The sequence below is a fragment of the Anolis sagrei genome, chromosome 11 (assembly GCF_037176765.1).
Source record: "Anolis sagrei isolate rAnoSag1 chromosome 11, rAnoSag1.mat, whole genome shotgun sequence".
Lineage (NCBI taxonomy): Eukaryota > Metazoa > Chordata > Lepidosauria > Squamata > Dactyloidae > Anolis > Anolis sagrei.
Window position 1 is genome coordinate 11,372,356 of NC_090031.1, and position 26,303 is coordinate 11,398,658.

General features: G+C 45.3%; 1 protein-coding gene across 2 annotated transcripts in view; it reads right to left on the reverse strand.

Moving 5' to 3' along the window:
* ASTN2 (astrotactin 2) overlaps nucleotides 1–26,303 on the reverse strand; it is a 796,374-nt gene that overhangs the window by 189,692 nt on the left and 580,379 nt on the right. For both annotated transcript variants that reach the window (XM_067471887.1, XM_067471888.1), the window contains exons 12-13: nucleotides 23,312–23,478; nucleotides 12,296–12,484 (exon numbers count right to left, since the gene is read on the reverse strand). In XM_067471887.1, coding sequence (XP_067327988.1) covers nucleotides 12,296–12,484; nucleotides 23,312–23,478 — 356 coding nt within the window. The remainder of the gene's footprint in view (nucleotides 1–12,295; nucleotides 12,485–23,311; nucleotides 23,479–26,303) is intronic.

Genomic DNA, 26,303 nt, shown 5'->3' on the forward strand with positions numbered 1-26,303 from the left:
CTCCTCTAGAGCAAGAGAACTTGCCCCCTTGCTTTGAAAAGTGCATGTGGTATGCAGGGTCAGAAAGTTCATGTTCTGTCTGGAGCCAAGTGCCTCCTCTAGAGCAAGAGAACTTGCCTCCTTGCCTTGGAAAGTGCATGTGGCATCAGCATGCAGGCCCAGAAAGCACGCACCTCCTCTAGAGTGAGAAACAAAAAGAATCCTTGTTCAACCTTAACATGACCTTGGGCACTCTCTTAGCATCAGAGGAAGGCAATGGCAACCTTTTTCTGAACAAAACTTGACAAGAAAACCCTGTGATAGGTTTTGCTTTAGGGCTCTGCAGCTTTCCAAGCTCTGCTACTTTCTTCTCCAATTATAGATGCACTACTGCCACAGACAACAACAACTCTCATCATCCTTTTCCCAGGAAAGAAAGGGGGGAAAAAAACAGGAGGAGAGTTGAGAGCTATAGACAAAGGAAGCAGTTCAAGCCTCCCTTAGGAACGGGAGGGTGAGGTGCCTTAATAAATCTCTGTTATTATTATAATTGTAAAACCAATTTCTGCCACATTGCTTAATAATGGGGAGCAACTGTGCAATAATCTCAGGTTAAAATTAGAATCATAAAAAGTTAGAGACAGTAAGGACCTCTTAGGTCAGCTATTTCGATCGCTTGCCAAAAACTGCATCATCCCCGACTGTCCACGGAAGAAAGAGAGAAATAAATGCAGGGAGGCTGTAATAAAGATCAAACCACCCAGGCAAGGAGCTGGATCGGGAGGATGCTGCAGCCGCTGTCAGTGCCGGGGTTACAAAAGGACTTGGCTACAGCAAGAAGTTTGGACTACTTTAGATGACAGAAAGTAGTGCAGCGTGAAAAGGTCAATCGTGGGGTGGAAATGTTCAAGCATCTTATTTGGAGTAAAAGTCACCATTCCAGAGAAGATACATATCCTGGCACACACACATATACACACCACAAAAGAGAGAGAAAGAGGACTGTATTAGGAGAATTTATATACTTTCTCCTCTACTTTCTCCCCAACCCATCTAAAACACAGACATGAGCCTTTCATCTCAAGAACAGAGAAGCATCCCGAGCTCTGAAGATCACCTGGGAAGGAATCCCACTGGAGCATTGCAGCGCACCCAAATACCTGGGAGTCACTCTGGACCGTTCTCTGACCTACAAGAAGCACTGCCTGAACATCAAGCAAAAAGTGGGTGCTAGAAACAATATCATACGAAAGCTGACTGGCACAACCTGGGGATCACAACCAGACACAGTGAAGACATCTGCCCTTGCGCTGTGCTACTCTGCTGCTGAGTATGCATGCCCAGTGTGGAACACATCTCACCACACTAAAACAGTGGATGTGGCTCTTAATGAGACATGCCGCATTATCACGGGGTGTCTGCGCCCTACACCACTGGAGAAATTACACTGCTTAGCCGGTATTGCACCACCTGACATCCGCCGGGAAGTAGCAGCCAATAGTGAAAGGACCAAGGCAGAGACATCTCCAGCTCATCCCTTGTTTGGGTATCAGCCAGCACGCCAATGACTTAAATCTAGACATAGTTTTCTAAGATCTACAGAGACACTCACTGGAACACCTCAGCAAGCAAGAGTCCAAAAGTGGCAGGCTCAAACCCAGCACCTCAACCAATGGCTGATACCAAATGAGAGACTCCCTCCCGGACACACAGAAGACTGGGCAACTTGGAAGGCATTGAACAGACTGCGCTCTGGCACCACGAGATGCAGAGCCAACCTTCAGAAATGGGGCTACAAAGTAGAATCCTCGACATGCGAGTGTGGAGAAGTGCAAACCACTGCTGCAATGCACCCTGACCCCTGCCACATGCACGATGGAGGACCTCCTTGCAGCAACACCGGAAGCACTCCAAGTGGCCAGATACTGGTCAAAGGACATTTAACCAGCTACCAAACTCACAAGTTGTGTATTTTTCTGTTTGTTTGCTTTGTTCTGTTAGAAATGTAATATAATGGACTGGTTGCTCTGACACGACAAATAAATAAATCCTCTACTTCATTGCTTGGATTGGCTCTTTCCTAGGTCCCGATTAAGACTGTGAACAACATGGGGTTGGCATATGACAAGTATCACACCAATCTTGGGTCCCACATTGGAAAAAAGTAGAATAAAAGTAATTGGTTGCTGATTCCACTACTTGCATCATACAATAACAATAACAACAACAACCAAAGCTAGAATTGAAAAGTTGACAACAGATCCCAAGTGTAGACTCTGCAAGGAAGCAGACAAAATAATGAATCACATACTCAGCTGCTGCAAGAAGAGTTTGCAGATGGACTATAAGCAGAGGCATAATACCACTGCTCAGATGATCTATTGGAACTTGTGCCACAAATACCATCTGCCTGTGACAAAAATCTCATGGGATCATCAACTGCCTATGTTTTATGCAGCACTGAATTTTGTCGGAGTTGTAAGCAGCCTTGAGCCCCTGCAGAGTGAGAAAGGCGGGGTATACATGTAGTAAATAAAAAATATATATAAATAGTAAGCTGGCTGCTGATATTTATTTATTTATTTACTATATTTCTATACCACTATTCTCAGCCCGGGTGCGACTCATGGCGGTTTACAGAATGGCACAATTTGATGCCCATAACGATATAAAATTGCTAAAACGTTTAAACATAGATAAAAATTTACTACATAATAACATCAATAAAAACATCATAAAACAATAAATCCTCCGCATTTCATCACCAAATCATTATCCAGTCGCGTTGTCCCGCCATTCCGAGATCAGAGTTTATCTGCTACACTGCATTTGGGAAAGCCTGCTCAAATAGCCAGGTTTTGACTCTTACAAAGTGTTAAGAGGGTGCGGGGCCACTGCTGAGAAGGCCCTGTCTCTCGTCCCTGCCAGCCGAACCTGTGAAGATGGCAGGACTGAGAGCAGGGCCTCCCCAGAAGATCTTAAATTCCTAGATGGGCACACAGAAGACTGGGCGACTTGGAAGGCGCTGAACAGACTGTGCTCTGGCACCACAAGATGCAGAGCCAACCTCAAGAAATGGGGCCACAGTGCAATCCACGACATGCGAGTGTGGAGAAGAGCAAACCACTGACTACCTGCTACAATGCACTCTGAGCCCTGCCACATGCACAATGGAGAACCTTCTTGCGGGAACACCAGAGGCACTCCAAGTGGCCAGATACTGGTCAAAGGACATTTAATCAACTACCAAACTGTTTGTTTGTTTGTTTTATTCTGTTAGAAATGTAATACAATTGACTGGTTGCCGTGACACGACAAATACAATAAGGAGAGATACGTTCGGACAGATAGGCAGGGCCGGAACCGTTCAGGGCTTTATAGTCTAAATCCAGCACTTTGAATTGTGCTCAGTAGCAGATTGTCAGCCAGTGGAGCTAGCGCAACAGAGGAGATATCTGAATCAGTGGCAGTTTCTGACCTATCTTCAAAGATAGCCCCATGTAGAGAGCGCTGCAGTAGTCTAGATGGGAAGGAACTAAGGCATGGACTACCATGGCCAGATCTGGCATCTCAAGATATGGGTGCAGTTGGTGCACAAGTTTTGCGTGTGCACGTGCGATACGCCTCCCACAGCCAACCCAATAAGACACTCACACAAGATGTGGGGAGAACAATGGCCACAACTCATTTATTGATAACAGGACAAGGGGTTGGCAGCCAAGCATGGGTCCTGGATCATGATCGGGCAGCCCAATACTGCCCGATCCCGAACACATCAGGGGTGCCGCCGGCACAATACCAGGCAAACGCAACCTGGCACCCCTGGAACCACCGGGCGTCCCCCCCTAACCGCTAGGGGGGGGTACCAATCCAGATCCAGGGCCCATGCCCCACGCCAACACGGAGTTGCGACAAGGAGCATACCACAAACAGGTAACAGTTAACAGGTAACCATGACAGGAAAACACAACACAAGTAAACTGCCAATGAAAACATAAACTGTTTGCAGGGTGGGTGGGGTGGATCAGCTGTTGCAGGCCGAGTGCCTGCCTGTGAGCCAGGGGCAGCCTTATGAAGGCTGCCCCTGGGAGGGGGAGGCCAGCTCAGGCCTCACCTGAGGTGGGCGTGGCCAGGCGCCCCATTGGCCCCCTGACCCACCGGCGGGAAACCTTCCCGCCATCCGAGGGGGCTTCTGGGAGGAAGAAGCCCCCCTCCGGCAAGAATGGCGGTGGGAAACGCCCAGCACCGCAACTTCTTTGGCGAGGTAAGTCTGGCCATGCCTTTTAATTATGTGAAGGCAATCCCGGCTACTGCCGACACCTGGGGTTCCAGGGTCAGTGATGAGTCCAGGATCATCCCTAAGCTGCAAACCTGTGTATGACCCAGGCATGGACTGCCACATGCTGATGAAAAGCAGCCAAGGAGCCGGGATCAGCTTCTGTTTGTTTTCGGGTTGAGCTAATTTTTGTATGGGGAAGGGCCTTCACATTACGTGCTCCCAAAGGTAACGAAAGAACTAATGAAACGAAGGGGAACGGTTCCGCTGTAAACCTACAACGTGATCCGCTTTCCAACTGACTAGGAGTAGGTACACCTGGTCAGTTGGAAGGCGGATCACGGTGTGGGTTTACAGCGGAACTGTTTCCCTTCATTTCATTCGTTCTTTCGTTACTTTCACTACCTTTGTCTTGTCTGGATTTACTTGTAACTTGCATCATATGGAGAGGAGAGCTTCTATCACAGAATTCAAATTAATAATTTTCCCCAGTATTCTGCATGATAATAATAACACTTTATTTGTACCCCGCTACCATCTCCCCAAGGGACTCGGTGCGGTTTACATGAGGCCGAGCCCAAATACAACAATATGATATGAAGGAGAAAACAAGCTTGCTCCCTCCTCAAAGTGACATCCTCTCAAATATTGACACATGGCTAAAATGTCCATCCTCAATCTTCCTTTCTCCAAAGCAAACATTCCCGAAGACACTCCTCATAAGATGAAATTGGGAGGGATAGCCAATAGTCCAGAGGACAGGAGCAGAATTCAAAACGATCTTGACAGATTAGAGAGATGGGCCAAAACTAACAAAATGAAGTTCAACAGTGACAAATGCAAGATACTCCACTTTGGCAGAAAAAATGAAATGCAAAGATACAGAATGGGGGACGGATGCCTGGCTCGAGAGCAGTACGTGTGAAAAAGATCTTGGAGTCCTCGTGGACAACAAGTTAAACATGAGCCAACAATGTGATGTGGCGGCAAAAAAAGCCAATGGGATTTTGGCCTGCATCAATAGGAGCATAGTGTCTAGATCTAGGGAAGTCATGCTACCCCTCTATTCTGCTTTGGTTAGACCACACCTGGAATATTGTGTCCAATTCTGGGCACCACAATTCAAGAGAGATATTGACAAGCTGGAATGTGTCCAGAGGAGGGCGACTAAAATGATCAAGGGTCTGGAGAACAAGCCTTATGAGGAGCGGCTTAGGGAACTGGGCATGTTTAGCCTGAAGAAGAGAAGGCTGAGAGGAGATATGATAGCCATGTATAAATATGTGAGAGGAAGCCACAGGGAGGAGGGAGCACGCTTGTTTTCTGCTTCCTTGGAGACTAGGACGCGGAACAATGGCTTCAAACTACAAGAGAGGAGATTCCATCTGAACATGAGGAAGAACTTCCTGACTGTGAGAGCCGTTCAGCAGTGGAACTCTCTGCCCCGGAGTGTGGTGGAGGCTCCTTCTTTGGAAGCTTTTAAGCAGGGGGTGGATGGCCATCTGTCAAGGGTGATTTGAATGCAATATTCCTGCTTCTTGGCAGGGGGTTGGACTGGATGGCCCATGAGGTCTCTTCCAACTCTTTCATTTGATGATTCTATGATCAATGTCTCAATCTTAGGGAAGCCGAACCCAGGGATAAATGCTGTCTGAAATTGGCTCCACCCTTCACCGACTTGTGTGTTGCAACAACACTTGGTGACCTTGGGGAGCTCATTCGCATGCAGAGAAGATGCAAAGGCCAAATGAGCTCGATGTTAGGGCTGGCAGGAAACCCCATGCGTTCCAAATGGGTTGTGAGGAATGAATGCCGTGTTCTGGGGTGGCGGGGCTTTCTTTTCGCATGCGGCTTTGCATTTCCCTGCGTGAGCTTGCATAGCAAGTGGACCGGGCAATTGCCACTGGAGTGCCGCTTCGCCGCACAAATGGCAAAAGGGCTCAATTTCTTGCGCGCTGTTCAGCCCGGTCTTTGCCGGCATGGCAGGCATTTCAGAGCCATTAGCCTGGGTTCAAAAAACCATCATTACCTCCCAACCAATACGTCTGGAGGCTTTAGAGCTCTGAACAGGTAATAGAATTGCACAAAAGCCAATAATAAAAGAGGGAATGAAATAGAAGCCAGCCTGGGGAAAGCAGATCTATCTATTATGCCGCGATGAAGGGTAAGAGGTAAACAAGCTATTCAAGGTGCCGAGGAACGCAGCACTCTCCAGGGCAGGCATAATAAACAGACCAATTATTCTTTATACATCCAGGTGTATCCAAAGACCCTTCTTTTGAAAATCAATGAAATTAATTTAATATTGTCACATGCTTTACATTTAATATTCCCAAAGAGCTATTCAAAATGTGCTCAAAGATCTAAAGAGACCTGATTTCCATCCCCAGGAATGAATTACAGAGCGCTTATCTACCAGAGCTGGTCAAAATACTGGAGACAGAATATGCTGCAGAGAACCAGAAATGGGAGAGACGGAGACTAAAGTGCTACCAAAGCCACTCTCTCACTGTAGGACGCTCCACTTCTTAAATGGAAATCCATGATCCATAACCGAGATCACTGTGTACCGTAAGAATACAGATGAACAAGGCGTTCTTAGACCAGAAGGCGTCGAGTTAAGGTTGCACATCAAGAGCAGAAGCAAAGAGAAAGATGTCAGCCTGCAATGTGTTCACATGAACTAGTAAAATAATGTTTTGTACTTCTCCAGAGGTATCATGGCCCAGAAATAGAAGCCCTTAAGAGCAGAGATGTCCAGTAGGGTTGTGCATTTATTGTAAACCTTGACCCATTTCATGTCCTAGCTTTTGGTCGGAGCCTCCATTTTTGGGAGCCTCCTGATATCTGTTTTCGTTCTGGGGTGCTGAAAGATCCATTTTCTATCAGCCCATATGGGGAGGGCTCCCCAGGCTCCCCTTCCTGCACACTTTAAGGAGGCTTCCTCTTACCTGCTGTTTCTTTCTACTCTAGAGGAGGCATTCGTCTGCAGGCAATAGCAGGTATGAGTGCTTTCTTGGCCTGCATGCCAAACACACACTCTCTTTCCAAAGCAAGGAGATAAATTCTGTTTCTTACTCTAGAGGAGGCACTCAGCTGCAGGCACTGGCAGGTGCACGCACTTTCTGGGTCTGCCCGACACACACACACATCCTCCTTGGAAAGAGTGTGTGTGTGTGTGTGTAATATGTAGGCTCAGAAAGTTAGCGTGCGTGTCTGCCAGTGCCTGAAGCCAAGTGCCTTCCTCCACTAGATTCTTATGCTAGAGGAGGGAGGTACTTGGCTGTAAACAGTGGAAGGCAAGCATGCTTTCTGGGCCTGCATGCCACACACTCACTTACTCTAGAAAAGGGAGGTGCTCGGATGCAGGCACTGGGAAGCAAGCACACTTTCTGGGCCTGCATGCCACATACATACTTACTCTAGAGGAGGGAGGTGCTCAGATGCAGGCACTGGGAGACGAGCACACTTTCTCAGCCAGCATGCCACACACACTTACTCGAGAGGAGGGAGGTGCTCAGATGCAGGCACTGGGAGGTGAGCACACTTACTGGGCCTGCATCCACATACACACTTACTCTAGAGGAAGGATGTGCTCAGATGCAGGCACTGGGAGGCGAGCACGCTTTCTGGGCCTGCATCCACATACACACTTACTCTAGAGGAGGGAGATGCTCAGATGCAGGCACTGGGAGGTGAGCACACTTACTGGGCCTGCATCCACATACACACTTACTCTAGAGGAGGGATGTGCTCAGATGCAGGCACTGGGAGGCGAGCACGCTTTCTGGGCCTGCATCCACATACACACTTACTCTAGAGGAGGGAGGTGCTCGGATGCAGGCACTGGGAGGCAAGCATGCTTTCTGGGCTTGCATGGCACACACACACTTACTCTAGAGGAGGGAGGTGCTCAGATGCAGGCACTGGCAGGCAAGCATGCTTTCTGGGCTTGCATGGCACACACACACTTACTCTAGAGGAGGGAGGTGCTCAGATGCAGGCACTGGCAGGCGAGTGCGCTTTCTGAGCCTGCATGCTACACACACGCTCTTTTTCCAAGGCAGGGAGGCAAGTTCTGGGAGGTGCTCAGTTGTAGATACACTGTCTTTAATTCCTAAATGCAGGATCTATTTGGAATTCAGATAGGAGTGATGTATAAAAGGGCGATGCCCATGAAAGAGCGAGGAGAAAAACAGAAAACATTGGCTTTTGCGCCACCAGCCGCAGAGATTGTTTTCCACCTGTCAGCCATGACCCGTAATCATTGCGGGGTTTTATTAAGAAGCAACAGTCCGGGAGATGCCAAGTGACAGCCTTGGAATTAACTTGCCAAAACTTCTCATCAATATTATGACAATTCCGCTCTCGTCGGTTCAACAACCTGACATGAAGCTCAACAGCGTTAACACAACTTTGCCGAAACAAAAGCCTGGCACTTTGGATCTGAAAGGCAGGATTACCTTCTAAGGCAGTGTTTCTCAACCTTCCTAATGCTGCAATGTCTTGATACAGTTCCTCATGTTATGGTGATCCACAACTATAACATTATTTTCGTAACTGTAATTTTGCTCCTGTTATGAATCATAATGTAAATATCCGATACGCAGGATGTATTTTCATTCACTGGACCACATTTGGCACAAATACCCAATATGCCCACATTTGGGCTTGGGGCGCGGGGGGGGGGGGGGGGCGTGATTTTGTGATTTGAGAGTTGTAGTTTGTAGTTGATCTACAATCAAAGGGCATTCTGAACACCAATGATAGAATCATAGAATCAAAGAGTTGGAAGAGACCTCATGGGCCATCCAGTCCAACCCCCTGCCAAGAAGCAGGAATATTGCATTCAAAGCACCCCTGATAGATGGCCATCCAGCCTCTGTTTAAAAGCTTCCAAAGAAGGAGCCTCTTCCAAAGAATTGAACCAAACTTGGCACAGAGAAATCCCATGATCAACAGAAAACACTGGAAGAGTTTGGTGGGCATTGACCTTGAGTTTGGGAGTTGTAGTTCACCTACATCCAGAGAGCACTGTGGACTCAAACAATGATAGATCTGGAGCAAACTTGGCATGAATACTCAATATGCCCAAATGTGAACACTGGTGAAGTTTGGGGAAAGTTGTAGCATGTGGAAGTTGTAGTTGCTGGGATTTATAGTTCACCTACAGTCAAAGATAACTCTGAATTCCACCAATGATGAAATTAAACCAAACTTGACACACAGAACTCCCATGATCAACAGAAAACACTGGAAGAGTTTGGTAGGCATTGATCTTGAATTTTGGAGTTGTAGCTCACCTACATCCAGAGAGCACTGTGGACTCAAACAATGATAGATCTGGACCAAACTTGGCATGAATACAAAATATGCCCAAATGTGAACACTGGTGAAGTTTGGGGGAAAACAGACCTCGACATGTGGGAGTTGTAGTTGCTGGGATTTATAGTTCACCTACAGCCAAAGAGCATTCTGAACTCCACCAACGAAGGGATTGAACCAAACTTGACACACAGAACTCCCATGATCAACAGAAAACACGGGAAGGGTTTGGTGAGCATTGAGCTTGAGTTTTGAAGTTGTAGTTCCATTGCATTCAGAGAGCACTGAGACTCAAGCCATGATGGATCTGGTCCAAACTTGGCATGAATACTCAATATGCCCAAATGTGAACACTGGTGGAGTTTGGGGAACATAGACCTTTAGTCTATTTTTTGTAGTTGCTGGGATGTTTTAACATCAAAAATCATCTAGGCATCCCCTGGGCAACATCCTTGCAGACGGCCAATTCTCTCACAACAGGAGCGGTTGCTCCTGACACGACAAAAAAAAGTTGCTGGGATTTATAGTTCACCTACAATCAAAGAGCATTCTAAACTCAACCAACAATGGAATTAAACCAAACCTGGCACACAGAACTCCCATGACCACAGAAAACACTGGATGAGTTTGGTGGGCATTGACCTTGAGTTTTAGTTATAGTTCTTCTATCTCCAGACAGTACTGTGGACTCAAACAGTGATGGATCTGGCACAGATACTCAATAGGCCCAAATGTGAACACTGCTGGAATTTGGGGAAAACAGACCTTGACACGTGGGAGTTGTAGTTGCTGGGATTTATAGTTCACCTACAATCAAAGAGCATTCTGAAGCCCACCATAGAGAGAATTGGGCCAAATTCCCCACACAGAATCCCCATACTTTGAAGCGACTTGCAAGCCTCCTTCCAGCCTTGCATGCTCTCCCTCGCCTGCACATATGTGCCATGCGCCACGCATACCTGCTCTCCCCTCCCCGCTTGGAGTCTCAGAAACAGCCCTCCCTTGGCTGAAAGGCCGGTCAATCACAGCAGAGGAGGGCTTTTGGTAGGAGGATCCTACAGATATTACTGAGAAAGCGGTACAAAATGCTCTGATATTGGGCAGAACATCCCCAGCATCCAGTGTTTTGTGTGCTCAATATACCGGCCTATTTATTATGGACCCTGATACTGCAGAGGCATAGCAAGCAGGTTGAATCATTCATTTAGTCAAGGGATGCAAAGCAGTGATAAATCCCCATAAAAGATGCGGTCCCTTGTTCCGACAAGGTGTTTCGGCTCTTGCGCCCTCGAAAACGGGCTTTTAATCCCTGGAATTAGGCAGCATCCTGCGATGTTTTGCATGCAGCAAATTAAGGGCTTCTCAAACAGCTGGTACCCTTGATGCCGAGAGAGGTTCTTGAGTGGCTTTGGAAATTGGGGGAAATTACATCTTTCAGCTAATAATTGATCCTCCACGAAACCTGCCCTCTTTCCGTCTTGTTGCAGGATGATGTCATGGTGACTCTCCGCCAGCCTTTTGCATTTTCAACAACTAAGAAACAAAGCAGTCTTGGATACAAGGAGAAATGGATGTGGATTATTAACACAGCAGTCCTGGGGAGGGGGTGGGAGTTGGGTTTATTTCTCTCTGTGGAAGGAAAGGCGTGTGTGCAAAACTGAGACACATAAGTGTAGAGTGGAAAGTAGAGGCCACTGGTGTTTAGGGACTGCAACTCCCATCATTCTGGGCAGCCGTGATAGGAAATGCATACAGTCCAATAATATATGGGGGCCATGTTCCTCATCCTTGTCCTAAATAATGATTGTGGAGGACGGAGGGAGGGAGCAAGGAAGGGAGAAAGGGAGGAAGGACAGAAGGAAGGGAGGGAGGAAGGGAGGGAGGGAGGAAGGGAGGAAGGAAGGAAGGAAGAAAAGGAGAAAGGAAGGAAGGAAGGGGAAGGGAAAGGGATAGTATCCATCCTCTGTTTGGATATTAGCCAGCATGCCAATGCCTTAAGTCAAGAAATAGTTTTCTAAGATCTACAGAGACACTTGCCGGAACACCTCAGCAAGCGAGAGTCCAAAAGTGGCAGGCTCAAACCCAGAACCTCAACCAATGGCTGATACCAAATGAGAGACTCCCCGCTGGGCACACAGAGGACTGGGTGACTTGGAAAGCACTGAACAGACTGCGCTCTGGCACCACGAGATGTAGAGCCAACCTTAAGAAATGGGGCTACAAAGTGGAGTCCATGACATGCGAGTGTGGAGAAGAGCAAACCACAGACCACCTGCTGCAATGCAACCTGAGCCCTACTGCATGCACAATGGAGGACCTTCTCACAGCCAGAGGCACTCCAAGTGGCCAGCTTCTGGTCAAAGGACATTTAGTATAAAACTTTGTGTCTGTTTTCAAATACATTATAAATGTACCTTCAATTTGCTTCTGATGTGATAAATACATAAATAACTAAACTACAACTCCCAGGATTCCACTGATGCACATAAAAGGGTTTCTTTCACTCACTTTTGTGGGAATTTGTTGTCTATCTGCTGCAGTTTGGAATTAGCTTTGAACTGTATTAAATCCTTATAGAATCAAAGAAAAACAGAGTTGGAAGACTCCACATGGGCCCTTCCATGCGGGAAAAGCATAATCAAAGTACCGCCAACAAATGGATCAGTAGAGATGGAATAGCACAAAGGTAATAGTGGGGTGAAAGGAAGGGCATACCTGAACGTCATCTGGAAGACCTGCCCTTGGTTGACGTGGAGAGTGCGGTTGTTGTAGCCGTGCAGCATCTCTCCAAAGAGCGTGTCGTTGAATTTCACATCCGACTTGAGACACTTGGGCCCTTCACAGATGTCCGACAGCATGAGGCAGGACTTGCCATCGGGCGCCAGCTTGTATTCCTCCACACAACTGAAGACCAAAACACACAAAAAGGAGGAATGTCACTAAACATGTCACCAAGACTACCTTCCAAGTTAGTGAGCATGCAACTGATAATATAGACTACTTCTTTCACGAATGCCTCAAACTTGATCAACTACTAACTTGATTAGCCCAGTGGTTCAGCGGGTTGAACTTGCTAACCCAAATGTTGGTAGTTTGAATCCGTGGGATGGGGTGAGCTCCCGCTGTTAGCCCCAGCTTCTGCCAACCTAGCAGTTCAAAAACATGCAAATGTGAGTAGATCTCAGGTGGGAAGGTAACAGTGCTCCATGCAGTCACGTCAGCTACATGACCTTGGAGGTGTCTATTAGGCCTGGGTAACAACGGAAAAATTTGTTTCTAAAATCGATTTGTATTTGGGGGGTTTTTTTGTTTCAATATTTAAAATAATTACAAAATTTTCCTTTTAAAAAGTTCGATATTTACGAAATTTCGTAAATGGTAAAAAATTAACGAATCGATTTCCGAAACAATAACGAATCGATTCGTTAATGGCGGACGCGACCGCGAAATACGCTAAAAAACCTCCAAAACCTTCTGAAGCTTCCCTCTCCCTCTGTTGTTGACTGTTGGTGTGATATTATAATTTTTTTCACTAATTAAACCATAAAACTGGCCCAGACATGCGGAAATAATAACGAAACGACCTCAAAACAATAACGAAACGAATACAATATCAAAATACGAAGCATTTACAAAACGTTTTTGAAAATTCGTTTTTTTAAATAATTGCTCCAGAATGGTTCATTATCGTTTTGTAATTGAAAAAAATAACGAATTATTAACGAATTACGAATTAACGAAACGAAACCGCCCAGCCCTAGTGTCTATGGACAATGCCAGCTCTTTGGCTTAGAAATGGAGATGTATCATGAAAATATTATTGTAGATTTGATAAATGTGAATTTAATATGATGTGTGGGGATAAATGGAAGAATGGGAGGATGGATGGAGTTAATAATTTTGGAAACACCAGTAAATTTATTTATGTATTTATTTGGAGTGCTTCTACCCTGCCCTTCTCAACCCCCTGGGGGGGGGGGGACTCCGGGCGGCTTACAAAAGGCACAATTCGATGCCCAACAGTTCACTTAATACAATATACAAAATACAATATAACGACAACAGTTATAACTAGTTAAAACAATCAAATTAATACAATAGCAGCAATAAAATCATCTGGTGGTCAACATTTGTCAATTCATAAATCCATAATCCATCCAGCATTGTCATTGTCCTTTCCTACTCTGGTTGTCATTGTCTTTTATCCATCTGCCAGCTTATCCAAAGGCCTGGTCCCATATCCAGGTTTTTAACTTCCTTCTGAAAGAAAGGAGGGATGTTGATGACCTAATCACCCCGGGAGTGCATTCCACAGGCGAGGGGCCACCACCGAGAAGGCCCTGTCCCTCGTCCCCACCAGTCTCACTTGTGATAAAGGTAGGGACGAGAACAGGGCCTCCCCAGAAGATCTTAAACTCCGAGGTGGGACGTAGAAGGAGATACGTTCGGACAGGTACGCTGGGCCGGAGCCGAATAGGGTTTTGTAGGTCAAAACCAGCACTTTGAATTGTGCTCAGAACTGGATCGGCAGCCAGTGGAGCTGACATAACAGGATGGTGGTATGCTCCCTGTATGATGCTCCGGTGAGTAATCTAGCTGCCGCCCGTTGGACTAATTGTAGTTTCCAAACAGTCTTCAAAGACAACCCCACGTAGAGCGCATTGCAGTAATCTATTCGGGATGTAACAAGAGCATGGACCACCATGGCTAGATCAGACTTCCCAAGGTACGGGCGCAGCTGGCGCTCAAGTTTTAATTGTGCAAAAGCTCTCCACAAAATTTGCACAATTTTGCTGATAGTTGGGAGCCACCGCCGAGTCCTGGAGTTCCAGGCTCAGCGATGAGTTCAGGATCACTCCCAAGGCCTGCAATGACTAACTACCTGCTTGTTGGACTGTAATTAAAAGTTGCTAATAAGTACTGAAAAGTAAACTCTGATAAGAACGGGGACAGGGATAAGGTAAATGTTTACACCTTGGATTCCTTTAGAGGCTAAGACACAAGAGCAGCATATAATAATAACAGTTTAAGCCCAGATTGGGGTGAGCTCCCAACTATCAGCCCAGCTTCTGCTCACCTAGCAATTCGAAAACAGCAAAGTAAATAGATAAATAGGTAAAAGGCACCCATGCAGTCATGGTGGCGATTCAATCGGGAGAACGTCTAAGGACAACAAAGCTCCTCGGCATGGAAGATGGAGTGACAGCACCACCCTGTGGCCGGAGTTGAGCACAGCCTATTTGCCGGAGATGGAAAAAGATGGGAAGCCTTTACCTCTGTTTATGTACTCTTTTTTAATGGTATATCAGCATTGAATGCTTGTCGTAAATGTGTACTGCAATCCCTCCTGAGTCCCCTCAAGGAAATAGGGCAGAATATAAATAAAGTATATTATTATTATTATTATTATTATTATTATTATTATTATTAAAGGTAAAGATAGTCCCCTGACATTAAGTCCAGTCATGTCTGACTCTGGGGTGTGGTGCTCATCTCCATTTCTAAGCCGAAGAGTCAGCGTCCGTAGACACCTCCAAGGTCATCTGGCCGGCATGACTGCATGGAGTGCCGTTACCTTCCCGCCGGAGCGGTACCTATTGATCTACTCACATTTGCATGTTTTCGAACTGCTAGGTTGGCAGAAGCTAGGGCTGACAGCGGAAGCTCACGCCGCTCCCCGGAATTGAACCTGCGACCTTTTGATCAACAAGCTCAGCAGCTCAGTGCTTTAACTCACTGCGCCACCGGGGGCTCCTATTATTATTATTATTATTATTATTATTATTATTATTATTATTGACAGACAGACATCTAGCCAGCCAACCAGGCACATACAGGTAGAAGCATCAATTCTTACACTTCTATGCCTATCAACGTGAAATTTGAACAGCCTACAATTTTTTTCCTCCCTGTCGAACCGAATAGCTTTTGATGGGTTGGTTGCTTCAGTGCCCTTCACTGGAGCCAGCCAGCCTCACACATGATTCAGTTTCCTCTTTACCTGTTTTGAACAATAAAGCAACACACACAAAAAGTAGTTGATGGACCCAAAGCCCCAGGGAACTACAAAGGACCCGCACAAAGTGAAACCGCTGCTGTCTGAGCACCTGGATGTGTCAGGATTTGACAGATGTTCCTTGGAGTTACTTCTAGGAATTTGCTTCTCCGCGGCACGAAACCTACACCTTGGATTCTTTTAGAGGTCAAAATGGTGCCGAGACACAACACCTGCTGCCACGAGACAAAGCAGATTTTTCAAATGTATAGAGGTTTAACAACCTCTGGAGATGGAGACTCTCATCGGACTCCCAGGCAGAGGCAGGAGTTTCGGGGTGCGGTGCCATCTGTACGCAGATGATGTCCAACTCTGTCACTCCTTCCCACCTGCTACTAAGGAGGCTGTCGAGGTCCTGAACCGGTGCCTGGCCGCTGTAATGGTCTGGATGAGGGCGAACAAATTGAAATTAAATCCAGACAAGACAGAGGTACTCCTGGTCAGTCGCAAGGCCGAACAGGGTATAGGGTTACAGCCTGTGCTGGATGGGGTCGCACTCCCCTTGAAGGCGCAGGTTCGCAGCTTGGGTGTGACCCTGGACTCATCGTTGAGCCTGGATCCCCAGGTTTCAGCGGTGACCAGGGGAGCATTTGCACAGCTCAGGCTCATGCGCCAGCTGCGCCCGTACCTCGAGAAGTCTGACTTGGCCACGGTGGTACACGCTCTGGTCACATCCCGCCTTGACTACTGCAACGCTCTCTACGTGGGGCTGCCCTTGAAGACGGCCCGGAAGCTACAGCTAGTCCAGCGCGCGGCAGCCATGTTACTAACAGGAGCGGGACGCAGGGAGCACACAACGCCCTTGTTGTTCCAGCTCCACTGGCTGCCGATCTGCTACCGGGCCCAATTTAAGGTGCTGGTGTTGGCCTATAAAGCTCTAAATGGTTCCGGCCCAAAATACCTTTCTGACCGCATCTCGGCCTATGAGCCCGCGAGGACCTTGAGATCGTCTGGGGAGGCCCTTCTCTCGATCCCGCCTGCCTCACAGGCACGTCTGGCGGGGACGAGGGATAGGGCCTTCTCGGTGGTGGCCCCCTGGCTGTGGAACACCCTCCCTGCAGACATCAGACAGGCGCCCTCCCTTATGTCATTCCGCAAGACATGGTTATTTGAGAAGGCATTTGACTAAGTGCTACAACAATTGGCAATGACGACTGGAACGGAATATGGATTACGAGATTGGTTTATGATTCTAAGATGAGACGGTGCGGATGATTTAGTGTAATTATATTATTGTTGTATTATTGATAGTTATGTTGATATTTTGTTGTGTTATTGCCTTATTGTATTTATATGTTGTACACCGCCGTGAGTCGCCCTAGGGCTGAGAACGGCGGTCAACAAATGCAGTAAATAAATAAATAAATAAATAATAAATAATAATAATTTTATCCATTATTATTGGTGTTAGTGTTGACCTTTCTGATAATAATATTTCCTTGTATCTATTCCAAATTCCTATCACATTTCTTAACATTGGGTTTTTTTATTCTCTTAATTTCTTTCCTTTTTATATCCTTAAAAATATATATTCCAAATTTCGTCCTCTACTTCTTCTGAATCTTCCTCCAACCATTCCAAATCCTCCTTATTTACTATCCCTTCTATAACTAGTCTCATCCTCTTTGCTTCATAGTATTTTTTAATATTGGGAAGTGCTAAACCTCCAACCTTTCGTGACTTATACCAAAACTGTTTATTTAACCTGTTTTTCTTATTGCCATTGCAATGTGTATTAATTAATTGTTGCCATTTGTTTAATTCCTCCTCTGATATCTGCAGTGGTACCGTTCTAAATATAAAATTTATCTTTGGAAGATTTTTCATTTTAACTAGTGCTACAGTCATGCCGGCCACATGACCTTGGAGGTGTCTACGGACAACGCTGGCTCTTCGGCTTAGAAATGGAGATGAACACCACACGCCAGAGTCAGACATGACTGGACTTAATGTCAGGGGACTACCTTTACCTTTTTTACCCTTCCAAACCATGATAGTTTTATATTTTCATACTCTCGTAATTGTTCTTGAGTTACTTTCCTTAATCTTGTTACATTTGCCTCTTCCATTTCATATAATTCCTTAGTTATAATTATTCCTAAATATTTTATTTCATTCTTGATCTTTATTCCCATGTTAACCTGTTTCATAAATTATTCTTCTTCCTTTTTTGTGTAATTAAGTAACATCATTTCTGTTTTTTCCCAATTAATTTGTAAACCTGTTATTTTACCAAATATCTCTAAATGTGACTTTATTCTATCCATATTGCCACATATATTTTTAATGGTCAATAATGTGTCGTCAGCAAATAAACTAATTTTTTGTTTTGTTGTTCATACCCCTTCTAGTTTCACATCTTTTCTTATTACATTAGCAAGTAATTCTATCACTGTGGCAAACAATATTGGCGACTAATAATAATAATAATAATAATAATAATAATAATAATAATGTGTGATCCAATTGGATGCGTGATCCAGTACAAGAGCCAGCAGAGTGATCTTGTCTGCTGTGGACTCACTAATGCTTCCTCTTCATCCTGGAAAGAAGTGACAAGTGGAGTGCCACAGGGTTCTGTCCTGGGCCCGGTCCTGTTCAACATCTTTATTAATGACTTAGATGAAGGGCTAGAAGGCAGGATCATCAAGTTTGCAGATGACACCAAATTGGGAGGGAGAGCCAATACTCCAGAGGACAGGAGCAGGATTCAAAACGATCTTGACAGATTAGAGAGATGGGCCAAAACTAACAAAATGAAGTTCAACAGTGACAAATGCAAGATACTCCACTTTGGCAGAAAAAATGAAATGCAAAGATACAGAATGGGGGACGATGCCTGGCTCAAGAGCAGTACGTGTGAAAAAGATCTTGGAGTCCTCGTGGGCAACAAGTTAAACATGAGCCAACAATGTGATGTGGCGGCAAAAAAAGCCAATGGGATTTTGGCCTGCATCAATAGGAGCATAGTGTCTAGATCTAAGGAAGTAATGCTACCCCTCTATTCTGCTTTGGTTAGACCACATCTGGAATATTGTGTCCAATTCTGGGCACCACAGTTCAAGAGAGATATTGACAAGCTGGAATGTGTCCAGAGGAGGGCGACTAAAATGATCAAGGGTCTGGAGAACAAGCCCTATGAGGAGCGGCTTAGGGAACTGGGCATGTTTAGCCTGAAGAAGAGAAGGCTGAGAGGAGATATGATAGCCATGTATAAATATGTGAGAGGAAGCCACAAGGAGGAGGGAGCAAGCTTGTTTTCTGCTTCCTTGGAGACTAGGACACGATGGAACAATGGCTTCAAACTAGAAGAGAGGAGATTCCATCTGAACATGAGGAAGAACTTCCTGACTGTGAGAGCCGTTCAGCAGTGGAACTCTCTGCCCCGGAGTGTGGTGGAGGCTCCTTCTTTGGAAGCTTTTAAGCAGAGGCTGGATGGCCATCTGTCAGGGGTGATTTGAATGCAATATTCCTGCTTCTTGGCAGAATGGGGTTGGACTGGATGGCCCATGAGGTCTCTTCCAACTCTTTGATTCTATGATTCTATGATTCTATGACTCATCTTGTTGTGTTTCAAATAATAACAATAATAATAATAATAATAATAATAATAATAATAATACACTTTATTTATATTCTGCTTTATCTCCCCAAGTGGACTCACAGCCGATTACACTATTCACATATATAGGCAAACATTCTATATTTATGACCTTCTTCCTTTACGAGTTTCTCCCCCACAAACAATCTGCTCCATCCCTATCTCATCCTGATTTCAGTATTTTTAGTATCTTAGTTTTTATCTTGCATATGCGGCCCGCTCATTGTTATGTTATGTTATTTTATTTTACTGTGTATGATTTTGCTTTATTGTCTTTGTACTCATATGTTGTATTATTTTACTATGTTGTTATTGTGTTTTGGTTTTACCTTATTGTAATATGCTGTTGGGCTTGGCCTCATGTAAGCCGCCCCGAGTTCCCATTGGGGAGATGGTGGCGGGGTATTAAATAAAGATTATTATTATTATTATTATTATTATTATTATTATTTTGTACAGTGAACAATGGCATACAATACGCAAACAAAGGCAAAGGTTTCCTTTTCCATCTCTGGCGTCAGGAGGCGATGCTCAACTCCATGCGGAGGTGCTCTTCTTCCATTTTCCATCCCAAGGAGCCTGTTGTCTGTAGACTCTCCTGGTCATGTTTTGTCAGCATGGCTGCATGGATGCCTTTTGCCTTCCTGCCAAGGCGGTACCTATTGATCTACTCACATTGTATATTTTCGAACTGCTGGGTTGGCAGAAGCTAGGGCTAACAGTGGGAGCTCACCCCGACCTGTGGCTTTGAACTGCCAACTTTCCGATTAGCAAGTTTTTCTGCAGCTTTCGCTTTAACCCGCTGTGCTACTGCGATTTGATTTATCCATGGGTCAGTTTTAGTACTGAACTGTATTGTGCCCTGACTAATAAAAAACAAACTATCCCATTTTCAGAGCAGAGTTGTGAAAGGCAAAAGCTTACTGTATATACTGTGTATAAGGTGACCTCATGTATATGTTTTCTCTTGACTTATCCATGAGTGATTTGTCATGAGTGTCCATATCATTGTCACCATCTCATGAAGTCCATATTCCTACAAGGCCACTACTCTTTGGGTCAATTTAATTTCCATGGTTTTGCAACCTTTGTGGCCAACTGTAACATTCCCACTTGCCTCCAACAGACAAGAGTTCTTTCTCCCACCCTGGACATTATTCCACATATACATAAAACCCAATTGCCTAAACTTTTATTCATGGCCAGCATGCAAACACAGAAAATTACTGGGATGTTGTGTTGTTTCCAGCTGTATGGTCATGTTCTAGAAGCATTCCAGGCAAAACATCAGGAGAAAATGCTGCTAGAACATGGCTATACAGCCTAGAAACCACACAACACCCAAGTATTCCTGCTGTGAAAGCCTTCAAGAATGTACCTCCCAACAAAGGATTCCTGTGCAGGTACAGCTGTACCAGGAGCTCCAATTGTGTTTGCTTTGCATTGAATGTTTGTTGTAGTCCTAAGTTTCAGGGACTATGAAGATAGGTGGCTTCTTTTGGCTGAAATCATAGGGCAAGCCACCTGTCAATTATCGTTAGGTTCCCTGGCCCCGCCCCCTTTTTGGGTTTTGGAAGGAATAGGAGCCATTTTGAGTTCAGTCCACACAGAGAAGCCATTCATGCAGGACATAATACCAAGAACTCCTGTAGAAAGCTTCATCTTCTACGGCTTGGCCGGGGAGATATACAGTCCACAGCTTGGCCAGGGTTATACAGCCCTACAGTTCCTTTGCTGAAGGACTTCAGTCAGCCATCATAGAAACCTGAATTATTTTCCCCCTGGAAGTCTACAAAGCTCTGCTTGGTAAGGGTCACTCGCGGAAGCCAGAAGTAGTTGGTACCGGGTGCAGGGGCTCCAAGCCAACAGAGGCAAAGACAGACTGCCCAGATTAGAAGTTAAGGATTTCCCCATTAGTTACAGTTATGAAGATAGTGCCTGTTCCCTGTGGACAAGATTGAGAGAGCCAATAGACTGTTAAGAAAGCTTTAAAGTACCTGTTTGTTTTCATTAATAAAGAACTTTGTTGAACCTTTAAGCAATCTAAAGACTCTGTTTTAAGGAAATCCAAAGGCCTTTAATCTGAGGCAGCCCCGGCGTCCCGTTGGGCACACAGAATTTATGTCCTGTCTACAGTCTTATGTACAGGCCCAACGTGCACAATTCCCCTAGGCAGGAAGCAGCCAGGTTTTGGAGCTGTAAGGCTATTCAGTGCTAATCAAGGTGGCCTATGGCAACGTTCACACTTGTCTCAAACAGACAAGAGTTCTTTCTTCCACTCTGGTCCTCATTTCACAGATATATAAACCTCACTTTCCAACGGACCTCACAATTAGGCCTGGTCAATCCATGGTTCTAAATGGTTCTAAAGTACTTACAAAACTAAAGTTCTGGTGGTGAAAATTTCAGAACTCTAACAAAACTTCCAAAATTTAATTATGATTTCATTACTGGTGATTGTTATGATAGAACCAATTAGGAACTGCCATTATATAATGACATTTTGAGAGTTTTGTTAGAGTTCTGAAATTTTCACCACCAGAAATTTAGTTTTGTACGTACTTTAGAACCATTTAGAACCATGGATTGACCAGGCCTACTCACAACCTCCGAGGATGCCTGCCATAGATGTGGGCAAAGTGTCAGGAGAGAATGCTTCTGGAACATGGCCAGACAGTCCAGACTACATACAGCAACCCAGTTATTCTGGCCATGAAAGCCTTCGACAACACAAGAATTACCTTCTTTTTTTCTCCTTTTCTTCATTGTTATATATAGCAACTTCATTGCTGAGGTAGGCAGTAATGAGTGTGAAACTGTTTATCTAGGAAATTATGGGTTTTCTGGTAAAATTCAGGAAATCGGAAGTTCCCCTTTCCTTCCTTTATAAAATGCTTCACCAATTAATATTCCTCTCGTCCCATAAATATTTCTCATTCAGCAAATACTGAATACCGCAACTGGGATAAAGGATTTTAATTCCACCAAATAAAGCTAATGAGCCATTTAATAAAAGGCCTAAATACACATCATAAAGAAATGTGTGCAATGCAATCCTCTTTGCCTCGAAGTTAATAGCAGCTGGGGTGAAGGTGAGCGCTTGGAGATGAGGCATCCTTAGGGCAAAACCTTTTCATCCGTTCTGTACCCATTGCAATGGAAAGAATAGCCTCTCAAGCAGAATCCAAGGAAAAGAAATCCTACAGCAGACCCCAGTGTGCTGGTACGGCTGTACCAGGAGCTCCAACTTTATTTACTTTGTATTAAATGTTTGCTTGCAGTCCAAGGTTTCGGGGATTCTGCAGAAAGGTGGCTTCCTTTGGTTGCAGTCGTAGGGCAAGTCACCTGTCCATCGTCATTAAGTTTTGGTTCCGTCCCTTGTTCAGGGCAATTGGGAAGGGAAGGGAGCCATTTTTAGTTAGTCTCAGTAAGGAAAGCTAATTTAGAGGACGTGTACAAGCTTCTCCTTAAGACTTTCCGGGGGAGAACAGTCATCCAAAGATTTCCAAAGATTTCCAGGGAAGCAGCCCTAAAGCTTTGAGGAATTTCGGAGGGTAAACAGTTTGGAAGACCAAAGAAGTCCAGCTGGAGAATCTACTAGCCTTACTGGTAGGTCCACTCGGTGCTCGAGACGCAGTTCGACCTGGTAGCGGAGCCCACATCAGTAAGGCTTAGATTACAGTCAGCCTGGGAGAAGTTAAAAAGGGATTTTCCTTTAAAGTAAAGAAACAGTTATTGAAGACAATTGCCTGTTTCTCGTGGACAAGATTAGGAAGCCACCAGTTGCATAAAAGCCTGGAAGCATTTGTTTAACTTTATTGAAGACAAGAGAAGTTTCTGTTTGATCCTTCATTAATAAAGGACTTTGTTATACTTCACAAGCCATCTAAAGACCATTTGTGGTGGAAAATCCTTGAGAACTTCTCTTTGGGGGCCCCTGGCTTCCTGCTGGGCTCAAGTTGCACGTCCTATTTTAAAAGCAATTAATTACAGGTCCAGCGTGTGACAGAACACCCAGAGATCATAACTGGTGGAGTTCGGAGGCCGAACATGAAAGTAGAGCCTAGCTACTCACCCGCAGAACATATGGATGGTGCTGGAAAGAGGTTCAGATGGAAGAGGGACAGTTTGCTGCAAACACAGCTGCTCGCAACCACCGTTGAAACCATCTGAGCAGTCAATCCCTTTGGAGTAGTCGTAGCAGCCGGTGCCATCCTTCATGGGCCTCAGCTCCTCAGGGCACTGCACAAAGGAGAGAAGGAGGATAATAATTCAAGGGAGTTTATTATATTTCGTATCAAAAGCATTACATAAATTAGTATAAAACTGATAAAAATTAGAAGGCGCACAGGCGGTTAAATATCTTTTGACCAAAAACGGGCAACAGCAACAGCATTGTCTGTAGCCTCCAACAATTCCTCCTCTGTACATGAGGCAGGGCACAGTGGCAGGGCCGTAGCCAGAAAAAAATTTCGGGAGGGGTTGAAATTTTCAAGGGGGGGGGGTTGAAAATTTCACGGCGGGGGTTGAAACCTGCCCATTAGCTCACGCTGAAGCAAAGAGCACAGCAGGGGGCAGAGCAGCTTTCAATAGTCTGCAGCTCCGCCTCTGTCAACCACCTCCACCAAGTCTGGCCTCCTTAATGAGAACATTCAACACACACACCCCACAATGACAGTAATAATAATAATAATAATAATAATAATAATAATAATAATAATAATAATCCTTTATTTGTACCCCGCTATCATCTCCCGGAGGACTCGGTGCGGCTTACAAGAGGCCAAGCCCAAATACAACAGTAAAAACAACAACAACAATACAGCAAAATAACTCAAAAACAAGGCAATAACATTAACAACACACCATGACGCAATTAAAATCTGTGGCAGGGCCAAATGTAATAATTAAAATTAAAAAGTGCTGGGCATGACCCGGTGAAAAGGGTAGGTGTTTGGAGGGGGATGGGCATGCAGTTATCCTGGCTGGGGCTTGCCTGATGTCCTTAGGGAGAGAGTTCCAGAGTCAAGGGGCCACCACCGAGAAAGCCCTATCCCTCGTCCCCGCCAATTGCACTTGCGATGCAGGTGGGATCGTGAGTAGGGCCTCTCCAGATGTATGAAGATATCATGTGGGTTCGTACACAGAGATGCAGTCACGAAGGTAGGCGGGTCCCAAACAGTGTGAAGAAATTGTCAATATTTGCCTGAGATATTGCTTGCAGTTCTGGAGGGACTCTTAATTTTTTGTATCTCATAGACTTAGCATGGGGATTTGGTTAACCAGTTAAAATTCATGAGTAAACCAGGTTTTTTAAAAAATCTGAAACATTTTGGGGGGGGGGAGTTGAACCCCTAACCCCCCCCCCCCCTCGCTACAGGCCTGCACAGTGGACAAGATGTGGGGTTCTTTTAGGTCGTGCCATTTTGCCAGGTTGTCTTTTGATCTGCCCACTCCGCTTCTGAGTCTGTTCAGGGGCTTCCAAGTTGCCCATTCTTGGTTTGCCCCTGGAGGAAGACCCTCTCTCATGGGGGGCCATCCAGTTGGGGTTTCCTGGTCTAGCCACCCAGAGGTATACCCTTGCTGTTGCTGGGGGGACGCCAAGAGGAGTGGTAGTTCTCATAAAGCTTTTCCTTGATTTGAGTCTGAGTAAGAGGTGTTCAGCTGCAGGCACTAGCAGGCACACACACTTTCCATTCCTGCATGCCATGCCACACACACACCCTCCTTGGAAAGAAAGTGCATGTGAAGCATGCAAGCCCAGAAAACACACGTGCTTGCAGCCAAGCGCCTATTACTCTAGATTAAGAGGCACTCGACTTCAAGCATTGGCAGGTACACATGCTTTCTAGGCCTACACACCATGTCACACATGCACTGTCTTTCCAAGGAGGTGTGTGTGTGGCAAGGTGTGCAGGCAGGCCTGGGAAAGCGCCCGCGCCTGCCAGTGTGTATAGTTGAGCACCTCCTCTAGAGTAGAAGCAGCATGTAAGAAGCCTTCTCAAAGTGCATGCCAGGAATGGGAGCCTGGGTGGGAAGCCTCCCTTCCATAATGGTCCGATAGAAAACAGATCTTTCAGGGCCCCAAACCGAAACCAAATATCTGCCCTCCCGATTTCGGGAGGCTCCCAAATAATGGATGTGGTCCCTCACCGAAAGCCGGGACACGAAACAGGCCAAGGTTTACCCTGAATGCAAAATCGTAATAGAAACCAACTTGGTGACTTTGGGTAAGTCACATATTATCAGACACAATTCACCGCGCCTGGCAGTGCCTATAGCCGAGTACCTCCTCTAGAGTAGAAACAGCATGTAAGAAGACTCCTTAAAGCAGTGGTTCTCAACCTTGCTAATGCCATGACCCCTTAATGCAGTTCCATATGTTGTGGTGACCCCCAACCATAATATTGTTTTCATTGCTACTTGATACCTGTCATTTTACTACTGTTATAAGTCGTAATGTAAATATCCGATATGCATTCACTGGACTAAATTAAGAACAAATACCCAATATGCCCAAATGTGAATGCTAGTGGGGTTGGGAGGAGGATTGATTTTGTAATTTGGGAGTTGTAGTTGCTGGGATTTATAGTTCACCTATAATCAAAGAGCATTCTGAACTCCACCAGTGATGGATTTAAACTGAACTTGGCACACAGAACTCCCATGACTATTAGAAAACACTGGAGGTTTGTTGGGCATTGACCTTGAGTTTGGGAGTTGTAGTTCACCTATATCCAGAGGAGTGCTCTGGATTCATGCAATGATGGATCTGGACCAAACTTGGCACGAATACTCAATATGCCCAAATGTGAACACTGGTGGAGTCTGGGGAAAATAGACCTTGACATTTGGGAGTTGTAGTTGTTGAGATTTATAGTTCACCTATAATCAAAGAGCATTCTGAACTCAACCAATAATAGAATTGGGTCAAACTTCCCACACAGAATCCCAATGACCAACAGAAAATACTGTGTTTTCTGATGGTCTTTGGCGACCCCTTTGATACCCCCTCATGACCCCCAGGTTGAGAAACACTGCCTTAAAGTGTGTGCCAGGAAGGGGAG